General features: G+C 40.5%; 1 protein-coding gene across 1 annotated transcript; it reads left to right on the forward strand.

Annotated features, from left to right (window-relative positions):
- Positions 1 to 968: 968 nt before the first annotated feature.
- On the forward strand, positions 969 to 2,919 carry LOC143415604 (uncharacterized). The gene is made up of 3 exons (XM_076880895.1): positions 969 to 1,017; positions 1,410 to 1,481; positions 1,605 to 2,919. Exons 2-3 carry the CDS (start codon positions 1,459 to 1,461, stop codon positions 2,452 to 2,454), a joined length of 873 nt encoding a protein of 290 aa, XP_076737010.1. The 5' UTR covers positions 969 to 1,017; positions 1,410 to 1,458; the 3' UTR covers positions 2,455 to 2,919.
- Positions 2,920 to 11,793: the final 8,874 nt, after the last annotated feature.

Below are 11,793 nucleotides of genomic sequence, written 5' to 3' on the forward strand. Positions count from 1 at the left end.
CAATATTTTCTGTTGCTAACACTAAATCTGAGCACAGCTCACAGCTGAGTGTGTTCCAGTAAATTGTGAGCAGCACAAACACAATCAGAGTTTGTCTCTGTCAGCTTTTAGTGAGCTCACTAACAAATGAACAAAGGTCAGGCTTCAGGGCGACGCCTCAGCTTTTTAATTGCTCCTAATAAAACAGGACGTGGGGAACATGGCCGACTGCGTCATCTTTGTTTTAATTATTTTTAAATGATAAAAGAAGAGAAAGAATAAAGATGTAATTTAATTTTATTTCTACAGCATCAAATCACAAGAGGTGATTTATACTGTAAGGTAGACCCTACAATAATAATAATACATGCAGAGAAAACCCAACAATCATATGACCCCCTATGAGCAAGACCTTTGGAGACAGTGGGAAGGAAAAACTCCCTTTAACAGGAAGACTCAGGGAGGGGCGGGGCCATCTGCCGCAACCGGCTGGTGGTTGGGTGAGGAAGACAGGACACAGACACGCTGTGGGAGAGAGAGGTTGTAAACACACTTATAGCAGCATCTGTATGTAAAGTTTTTATAACAAAAATCTGTTTCTCGCAGCCAAAGCAGAAAACAAAGAACCACATGAAACAGAAGTAAGATGCAGCAAACAGGTGTGGGTTCATCACAAAGGTGGAGCCACTGACACCTGTGGCTGTGGGAAGGGCTATTAAATCCGCCCGTGATGGGCAGATGTAATCCGTACGGTCACGTTGGTGTAGAGGCCCGACTTCGTGTTCATGAATGTGACCGCAGCTCCTGCTGAGCTCTTTGTCCTGAAACTCTGAGTCATGTTGTTACTTTTGTTTTCACATTTGGGGAATCCCCGCTCAGGTTTTACTTTCATTTGGTGTCTGTCCAGGTACTTTCATACCATACAGCTCGTCTAGTCAGCCAATCAGAGACCTGCAGCATGGTGGCGTGCCACGACTAAAGCTCTATTCTGTTCTATTCCACAGGCTGCACGGGGTCAGAGTGGACGTTTTGGAGCAGGTAAGCGGACGTTTTTGTCTTTCTGAAATGTTCTTTTGTTAGTTTGTCCACCTGATGAGCAGGCTGCTCCATAACTGAACACTATGGTGTAAATGTCATCAACAGTTTTTAACCAACCAAGCACGAAGCATGGATACAAACAGCAGCTGGCTGTTGTTAGGATTTTATTCAGGTTTAAATCAGACAAATAAACGACGTCTATGATGCATAAACGTTCTTCTTCTGTCAGTTTGAGGACACATGTGTGCAAAGAGTGTTTGTTTCCCAGCAACGAAATAATCTTTAACTGAACTCTGATCAGTTTTACTGCAAGCTTTTCAAAATACCGAAGATAAGAGTCTGTATTCATGTACCTGAGATCTGACCCACATGCTGTCGATTATTGACCACAGGAAGCACCTGAAGGACAACGTTAAAGACAGTCAAACTTCCTCTGAGGAGATGGACAGAAACGAGGAACTGGAGTAAGTCTGGAAGCAAGGAGTGAAATGAAACGAGAAGATTTTCTCTGTGTTTTGTTTCAGGATCTGTGGACAGATTAAATATTTGCTGTGCTTAAAATGTTTTTTCTATAATTCCTGTTTCAGCAAATTGTTTCAGAGGTTATCTACACACTGCAGAGCAGACAGACTGAGCAGCTGTGATGAAAGGCAAAGACTGACAAAGCTGGCAATGAGAAGCTGCACAGATGAAGTCGTCCTGCAGTGGCTGAGAAAAAACTCAGAGTCTGACGCCTTCAGCAAACTCACAGACATGTTTGACTTCCTGAAGAAACACATTGATGAGGAGGAGAAGAAGAACCACAGCGATGATGTTCACATCACCTTTGTGGCTCATAGTTCAATCGGAGACTTCATGATCCCAGCCAGCTGTTACCTGCCTCTGCCCACCATCACTGACGTGCTCCTGTATTCTCCCTGGAACTGCGTCAGTACTGGTTTAGCGTACGGTGTCGCTACAGGAAAACTGAAGCCTCAGCACAGAGTTTTTTCCTGTGAAGATAAAGAAAGCTGTACCATTCCTGATGACAAACATCGACCTGTGAACCTGCCAGATCACTGGAACTCACTGAAGAAAGCTGGAGCACAGATGGTCCCAAACATCACGGTTAGCCCCCTTTCACCAGATGATGATGATGATCGAGTGTGGAAACGCTTTGAGTCTCTCTCAGCTAAACACGGCCCACCAGGAAGGAACCGCATCGTCATCCCGTTCATCCTCCCAGGACGGGAATATGAAAGCGTCCCGTTCTCTGTGGTGACCTTGGCTCTGTCCCTGGTGCTCCTCTCCTCCAGGTTTAAAGCCACTCTTCACTTCTCTGGTTGTCTCAGAGATCACTCTACTGGACCGAAATTTGACAGGAAGTATCTTCAGGAGCAGTACGCCTGCGCCATCGACAACAGCTGGATGAAATGTTCACCTGAAGCTTTCAGATGATGATAAATGCTGCCTGTGTTAGACATGTTTGTAGATATTTTAGGGTAAAGATGAAGATGAAATGATAAAAGTAATTTTTTCTATATTTGAGGCTCAGATTCATGATGAAGGGACTTGAATCATCATTTAGTTCCAGCTCATAATCTGATCATAATCTGCCAACATCTGTGGAGGTTATTAATATAAACAGACTCACCTGTTCTCTGCTCGCTGCTCACAGGTGACGTGATACTGATGTCAGGCCTTCAGCCAGCACACACACAGATCATTGACATGAAGTATATCGATTATTTATGTATGTTATGTATTATGTAATATTTTGATCTGTTATTGCTTTATGTTGGGCTTTTAGATCCGTACTAGAACAATCAGTCATGAGCCACAGATTTCTAACTCAGACTCTGTCACGTTCCAAACATAGAAGTGACACAAGTCTACAAGTTGTACATCTATATTTTCATGCAGACTCGGTAATTGTTTCTGATCTTTTGTCATTGTAAAACATCAAAATGTGAAGATGATGTCGTCTAAGTGAAGAAGAATAGGATCAAAACCTGAAGCTGCTCATTAAAAACAATGTTGTATATATGAAATTTATGGGGGACCACAAGAACCACGCGCATCGAAATAAAGAATTCTGTGCTTAAATCATGAATTGTAGAATAAATTTGTACATTTATTTTTGAATTCCATGTTAAAAAATAATTTTTAAAAAGTTTTTTAAAGTGGCGAATCCACTCCTCATTTCAATCCCTTTCCTGTTGATCACAGATTAGCTCAGGGATTAACATTTGGATTAGCAGCTGGATTTGCAACTTTATGTTAAAAATCCTGCTGCAATGCAAACTAGCCTTGACATTAACTTGGCATGTAAAGAGCTCTCTGACTGGTTGGACAGACACAGGCCGGCTGCCTGGATTTCTCTTCACTTCTTGTTTGTGCTGACAGCTTTGCCCTGCTTAGAAGTGTGTGTGTACAAAGGCCGCTCAGCCTCAGGATTTACACTCGGCTCAACACGTGAAGAACAAAGAGACCCTGCAGCGAAACAGAACCTCTGGCTGTGTGCTTGTTTATTATTTCAGGTATAGATGATGGAATATGACCAGCCTGATGTGAGCCTGCTTCTCTGACAGCGCCTCACCTCTGTGTGCTGCCCCCTGCTGGCTCTGATCATTACTGACTGAGTCCTTGCTGCCACTTTATTAAGTACAGCTTGCTAACACAGGCTCAGACCTGCTTTGCCTTCAGAGCTGCCTTAAATCTTCATGGCTCAGATTCAGCAAGGTGCTCAAAACATCCCTCAGAGTCATGTGATCAGTGACGTCAGCTCCTGTTTTACTGCATTAAAGTGATCAGATGACTTCAGCACTTTGACATGGATGGTAGTGAAAGCAGGAAATGACAAATGTAGCACAGCAGCAGCGTTTAACACGTCTGAGCATCATTTCAGTGTTTCAGTCATTTAAAAACACTTCCTGTCACTGTGGTGGTTACAGTGACATCATGCAGTTTGTGCTTTGACCTCCAGAGGGCGACAAATCAGCACAGACAGAGAGCTCCATTCAAACTTTGCTGCCATCAGTAATAATGCTTCAAATATAATCATCAGTGTTTGAGCAGTTATGATATCAGGGACAATCTACACATGTGTGACAATACTGAACATGTCACATGACACACCTTAAACATCATGTGATCCACTCTCAGTCTGCACTTTCATTCATGACTTCAACAGGTTGAAATTAGCTTTGAAGAAACATCAGTTTAGTGCTGAAATATTAAAATGCTGCATGAAGAAGAACAACAAAGTGATAAAAGACGTTTGTGTTTCAAACAGGAAAACCAGCAGAAATAAATCAACTAAGGAGCTGGTTGAAGATTTGTGAATTTGTGAAAGTTCCACCTGAATGCAACACGGACTTTTTGATGCTTCTGAGTGTCTTTAACGCCTCTCTGGGTGTTTCCTTCCTGCTCAAAGTTTCACTAAAGTTTTTGTTACTAAAGTTAAACTGCCTCTGGACCCCAGTTATCGCTCAGCTGTGTGCAGCAGCCTGTGTCACTCACTCATCCAGTCATGCACTGCGGTCTCATAAGGAAACTCAGCTTTTTGATATAAAGTTTTTCTTGTTCCCGAATACAAATATTTAATAGGTATTTGCTTGAAATAAGTATTCATAAAAAACAGGTTATTCGTGCTTTTCTGAATACCGTATTCGGGTTGGGCTCTACTCCTAGTTGGGATTCTTGTCCTTTGCTGATGCATGTATTGTGCAGCCATGAGGAGCCTTAATAATGCAGCTGCATTATTTATCCACCATAACAGAGGTTAGTGTTCAGCTCTGTCACCACTCTGGCCACATGTTGCCACACTTGTACTTCCAGCTCTGAGCTGCAGCTGCTGAACACGTTACTTTTGTACTTATGTCTCCAAGCAGCATCACAGCTTTCAAAGAAGACAAAAGCATTATTTCCTGATAATGTGTGATGAGCTTGTACAAGATGTAAAGACTGGTAGTTTGAGGAAATCACAACACCTTTCAAAAATGTATTTGCTTCCACAGAGCAGTGAGCCTTCTTGGTTTCCTCGTAGATTACAAACAGGATTGGAGTGATGAGGCACGCGGTGCTGCACGGCTGTCTGTGGGACGACCTGTACATCAGAACCACATCAGCCCAGACCGAGACATCTACCAGCACAAGTACAGAGCCTTTATCTCACATGTTTGAGCATTCGTTCACCTTCATCTGTTTGTCTGTTCTTACTCTTTATCCAGTCCACCTTAAACACAGTGGGTGTGTTGCTGGGAATGGGAGTTACCTTATGGAGCTGTTATTGTGTGGAGATCCTTGTGTACATATTGAAACCTCTCTGTGTTATCACTCAGCCAGGCTTTTCAATCGGCTGTTTGTGTTTTTTAATACGTGACCTTTGCTAAAGTTCACCCAAAGTTGCAAATGATGTGTGACAGGATGTACAGATGTGTTTGCAGAGTTGTCTGTAGGACAACAGTTTAGTGATCCAGCTCAGCACTAACAGGTGAATATTCCACAGGCTGAGGTGTGATGTTAGAGGGCTGCTCGTGGTGGCTGTGCTGATCCAAGACAGGCTCAGTTGGATCTGAAGGCACATCTGTGTCAAAATACTGCAGGAAGCTCACATGTGGTAAATCCACTGCATCGGCACAACCGTCACTACCAGTCGACTAATGTGACGCTTGCAGACTGAGTGATGCTGGTGGTTTGTACTGAGTGTGAGACAGAGCTGACCTCTGACCTCAGGGTGGAGAAATCTGATAGAAAACTCAGACTCAGCAAAAATGTAGCCAAGGTCACATGTAAGAGCACAGCCAATGAAACAGCTGGGTGAGTTGTAACTAATAACTCAGCTGACACAGTCAGATACATGCCTGTTTCTATGGCAGGTTTATTTGGCTATGTTGAAAAGGATTTTATCCTAATAACTCAGTTTAACTATCACAAGAATGAAATGGTGCAAATGTAAAATCCTTGTATTTTGAGTAACTTTATGATTGGCTGCATGTGATGTGGGGACATGTGGCAGTTATAACAACACAAACATAACTTAGGCTGCATGTAAATGGGCTCTGTGCAGCTTTGAATCAGCTCCTGTTGGCCTCCAGCTTCTGGAAACACTTCCAAGCAGAGCTGCCGCTTTGCAAGCCTGACTGGGAACAGTTCCCAAAGCAGGTGGTCCCATCATGTCAGTGGTTGCTGTGTGGGTGAGGAAAGGACTCACAGGGAGGTGAAGGCTGCTGTTTATCATCACAAACACAGGATGACTGGCTGAGCTGAAAGGACTGAAGCGAACACACGTGCAGAGTCGAGCACATTAACATCAACAATGACGCTGAGCAGAGAGACACTGAGGGTTTAAACACTCTGGCTGATGATGATGATCAGGGACACACAGCTGAACAGAACTAATAACACACAGGAAGCAAACATGACAGCAGGAAATGTGAACAGGTGAATAAACATGAAACAAGTGCAAACACTGGGCGAACACCAGGAACCCGACACACCAGTGACACCAGGAAGTAACTGTGCATGTCATCAGTGTGGATCCATGAAGACTGAATGAGTGATTTCCTGATATGTATGGTGATCAAATCACTTCTGTATGAACTGTGTGTTTCCAGCTGGTTCCAGGTCACAGCTTTATGTTCATTAGCTATGAAACCTTGATGCTTGTTTGAAAGGACACAGATGGACCTTGTTTCCTTCTTTCCTTCCTTTTTGTGTCCTCTGTGCTTCACCTGCTGCTCTTCACTCTGTTACTTTGTGACTCTGGTTCTCCTACAGACACGTGGGTGGTGTCTCCACCTGTAGATGGAGCAGCAGCTGGTCTGGCTGAGTTCCTCTGACTGTCTTTGATTTGTGCTTCCAAAGTTTAACAGGAAAGTGAAGCGAGAGAAAGAGCAGGAAGAAAAGCTCAGCTTCCTCTCTGTGTCACATCCACAGTGTCTTTAGACGATGGAGTCACAGCAGAGAGAGATCACAGCTTCACTGTTTGTGCCCTTTAGATGTGCACTTATTCCAAATATAACATCATCATTATGAGCCTGTTATTATGTTCATTTTTCCTTTACTCTGCTTCATCCCAAAGGTGTTCTTCCACACCAAACTCCCTCATCTGTGTCTTTATGAACTTTGCTGTCTTCACTGATAATAAACGTCTGTCCTCCATCTACAGGAGCAGTCAGCTAACTAGGGATGGGTATCGAAACCCGGTTCTTGTTGAGAACCGGTTCCCACTGTTTCAATTCCTTGGAATCGTTTGCCATTTTTGCAAACGATTCCCTTATCGATTCCAGTCGCCCCGAAGGATGTCACCACGTTGCGGAGCGTCATTTACCTGGCAGGAAACATGGCGGCTCAAACGCTCAAAAGTTTGGTTATACTTTACGAGAACGGATGACAACAGGGCAACTTGCAATACTTGAAAAGTAGATACTTCATTTAAGGGAGGAAACACTACGAATATGCAAAAGCATTTGCTCACAAAACACGCGATGACCTTAAATGAATGTCGTGTTTTTAATTCATCTCCGGACTCGTGAATCTCAACCCAGCAGCAGCGGTAACGTCTGCACGTCCTCTCCCGTTAATGCGGCAGGTAAATAATCAACAACAGTGCATATTATGTTAGCGCGATCTGCCTTATTACAAACCTGCCATCACTGTGCGTTTAGGTGACCATGATGAGAGAGACAGAGTCTGGCTCAGATGCTGGCAGTTCTCACTGCAGTCTGCCGGTAGCGTCTCCTTTCAGGCCAGGATAGATGAATGTCACCGAGCAGAGACTCAGTTTGTGGTCAAAGGCTTGAACCCATTTGCCACAGCAGATGGTAAGTGAATGTGTTTAATTGTAGACAGGGACATTACTGGATATTCTTGTGTAATTGCTACAGAATAATTTATGTTATACTTTGTTATTGCTACAGACGAATATTTATTTTAGTATTTTACATTTACAATTTTTCCCCGGGGACCCTGTGACACCCCATTGAAGAGCCGTAGGCTGTGGATCTCTTAAGATCTCACTGCTGGGTTTGTAAGGCCATGTTACTCCTAAATTTCTATCTTGTTCAAAGAGAAGATATAAAACAAAGTTCTAAGCTAATCGACCTTAGTGTTCTCCTTTTTAAAAAGAATCGATAAGAGAATCGATAAAGAATTGAATCGTTAAACAGAATCGAAAATGGAATCGGAATCGTGAAAATCTTATCAATACCCATCCTTACAGCTGACTGTGACTCAGTGTGTAAGTGATGATGCTTGATATTCAGGCAAATGAAAGTGTTTGAATTTAAAATGGTTGTAACATTAGTCCATCCCATCCTTCAACAGCTCACAATACATCAAAGTCCTCTTGGAACATGTGCTCTTATTGTGAAAATCTGCCTCCCTCTCCATCAGAGGTGGAGCCCTGACTCCTTCCTGTCTGTCAGTGTAGCAGGTTTGGACTTGTTGGTCTGAAGCTGAAGTTCAGTGAGGAGCTCAGACATGTGAGAACAAGAGGACTCACTTGTAGAACTTCTATCAGACACTTTAAAGGTTTTTTCATGGAAATAATTCAGGACCCACAGTGGGACTTTGATTTATTATTTATTGCTGCAGTCAGTGGGACATTTGGAAAATAATGATGAATGTCATGGAAACATTTTTGAACTGATTAAATCTAAATGAATGTATAAAATCAGCATCAAACAAATGATTAAAGAAGAGCAGTTATTCACTGTAGTGAGACAGGAAGTCAACGTTTTCAGTTAAAACAAGTAGAAGAAGAAACATGGAGCTGTTAAAACAATGTGTAAAAAAGCCTTTAGTGGCATGGCTGAATAATGCTGTAAACTAATGATACTTATTTATCCATGTTCACAAAAAGGACTAATGTGTGTATTTGATTATTTGCATGTGTCACCAGCTTAGGCTTTCTTTTGAATTCACTCAAAAATCTCTACACAGTTCTTTTTTACCACTGTGTGGACTCAACTTTAGTAGTTTACTCTTTACAATAAAACATAAAAAAAGAACGAGTAATAAAAAGATGTGTAGACAGATCAGTAGATTAAGTAGACCGATAGAAACAGCTGTTCAGCAATTGAAACCAACACAATTTAAAGGTTCAGTATTGTAGTTTTAAAAGTTTAATTTTCATGTATTTCATGTGTTGCTTATTATTTTTTATTTAGTTATTTAATTTAGTTATTTTTATTTATTCTACTAGTCCTTGTCAGAAAGAAGCTGTAAAATATGACTTAAGATTTTTATGTTATTTTTTTGTGACATACAAAACAAATTGATGTATGTAATACCATTCAATATAATATACACAGTATGTCTGAAAAACATTATGCTATATATTAAAGTTTGTATTTTCTCCAGAATGTTTGTTTGTCTTTAAGGTTCATTTCAATAAATTTGTTTTAACATTGATTTTTATTAAGTTATTTTTTTCAGGTTTTCTGACTCTGAATTTTTTTTTGTCTTTACTTATCTTTTTCTAATTTACATTTTAAACATGTTAAGCTATTTTCCAACTTCTTCTGACTGAACATCAGCTTTCAAAAGGTTGCACTTTTGTTTTTAGGTTAAAAATTCTGTATTTTCCAGCTCATTCAACATTTTTAACTTTCATCAATTAATTCATTTTACTGCATACATTCAGATTTCAGCATTCACACTGCAGTTTCTTCGGAAAATGCACTTTCTAGTTTTTTATTACTGCACACAAAGCTCTGCAGGCTCCTGCTTTTATAACAGACCTGCTGACTCCTTACTGCAGCAGTTGGCCTCTGCAATAATCGGATCAGGCTTTTTGCACTCTTATTTTAAATGGAGACCACACTTTAGAAGTTCATAGCTCCTAAACTAAACATGGTAAAAAGAAAAGCATAGCTAATATAAGGATTCCTCTCAGGTCAGGAGTATTTGGTCTTATTTGGAACAAGTTCTGAATGTAGTGGGGCAAAGATTTATTTGCTGCTTTGTACATTGTTTGTTCAGTTCTGAGGTCAACCAAATCTTTAAATTTGAGAATATTTAATTTGATAAAAAGTGAATTTGATGGTTCTCTTGAAGTAGTTTTAGTAATTATCCTTATTGCTCTTTTTTGGAGAATGTATATTGGATGGGTGTTTTATACTTGTTTCCCCACACTTCCACATAGTATGTCATGTACAGGAGTATAATAGAATAACACAGAGTATATAGTGACGTTTGATTTAACGGTGTAGAGAATTTCCAGAGACTTTGGTATTTTGCCTTTGATATGAGTAATGTGGGGGGATCCAGGATAGTTTGTGATGTATTATCACACCAAAGAATTGTATTTCACATACTCTGTCTAATTCAGTGTTATTTATTGTCAGTTTACTATTGGTAGAATGTGTGCAATTCCCAAATATAATGAATTTTGTTTTACTCAGGTTCAATTTTATTATGGTCAAACCAGGTCTTCAGATTATTTAATTCATTTTCTACTTCATTCAGAATTTGTTCCAAGTTACTTCCACAGCACACTAAGTTTGTATCGTCTGCAAATAATATTATTTTCAAAGACTTTGAAATTGCACATATCTCATTAATGTACGATATGAAAAGCAGCGGCCCCAAAACTGATCCTTGGGGAACCCCACACACAATGGTTTACAATTTAGATTTTATGGCATTTATTTGGATAAATTGTTTACGTTTTTTGAGGTAACTGTTAAACCATGAGCCACCCCTCTGACCCCACTCGTACATAATTTGTTGAGTAAAAGGTTGTGATCAACTGTATCAAATGCTTTTTTTAAATATGAAAAACTCTGACAGCACATTCTTTGTTTTCAATTGCAGTTACTATATCTACTATACTATAACGATTAAGGCGTGTGTGATGGTTCTTTTGGGTCTAAATCCATACTGCTGTTCAAAATGTACATTGTATGGCTTTATCACAAAAAACAATCTATTGTAAACTATTTTTTCCAGTATCGTAGAGAACTGCGGTAGTAAAGAGGTCGTCCGATGTGAGAAGATGTTATCTCCAGCTTTATATATCAGATCTACCTTTGCAATTTTAATCTTATCAGGGAATAAACCATTTTGTAATGACAGATTACAAATGTAGGTAGGTAAATGGTTTCACAATACATCCAATAATATCTTTAATTAAAACCATATCAAAGCCATCACAGTCAGACATTGGTTCTTCTCGGCTTCTTAGCTTATTTTTTGTTCACAAGCATCGTATTATTGCTGCCGGATACTTGATGGTCAGTTGTGTCGTTTGCCTGGCGACTCTCGATGGAGGACATTGAACGACATCTACCCATTCTGAAGTATGATCACAGAGTTCTGGCTGATCGGAGCTGGCTCAGAGCTAGCTTATCCAAGAACAAAGAAAGCAGTTAGAGCTGTTCAAAGCCCCACAAGGCTGGCTGATATGATTGAAGATGGGCAAGCTGTGAGTACTCAGACTGTGTTTATTGAACACAATATGGATGAGATCTTGGACTTCAGTAGCATCTATCAAACCAGTCAGATTCCTGGAATCTCTGGAAAACACCCAGTCCTCATACAGACACACTTCCAGAACTGCTGCAAACCTTGATTAGTTTGTTGCTGAATGTCCGCCTGCTGGTGTTGTTTTGTTTTTTTCATTGTATTCATGAGAAGAAAAGAATTCATTTTCCTCATCATATTTACATCCTGTGGGTAAACTAATACTTTCTTTTTTGTAAATTTTTGTGTCATTATAATCTTTGAAATGTAGAACTTTCACCAGCAGATGGGGCTGAAGACCTGCTGCTAAGGGTGAAGCGTGTGATC

Source organism: Maylandia zebra, unplaced genomic scaffold, assembly GCF_041146795.1.
Source record: "Maylandia zebra isolate NMK-2024a unplaced genomic scaffold, Mzebra_GT3a scaffold01, whole genome shotgun sequence".
Classification (NCBI taxonomy): domain Eukaryota; kingdom Metazoa; phylum Chordata; class Actinopteri; order Cichliformes; family Cichlidae; genus Maylandia; species Maylandia zebra.

Excerpts from the sequence above, each read along its gene's own strand:
- LOC143415604 (XM_076880895.1), top strand. The coding sequence starts at position 1,459 with ATGGACAGAAACGAGGAACTGGA. Across the intron at positions 1,482-1,604 it reads GACAGAAACGAGGAACTGGA|CAAATTGTTTCAGAGGTTAT; the intron begins GTAAGTCTGGAA and ends TTCCTGTTTCAG.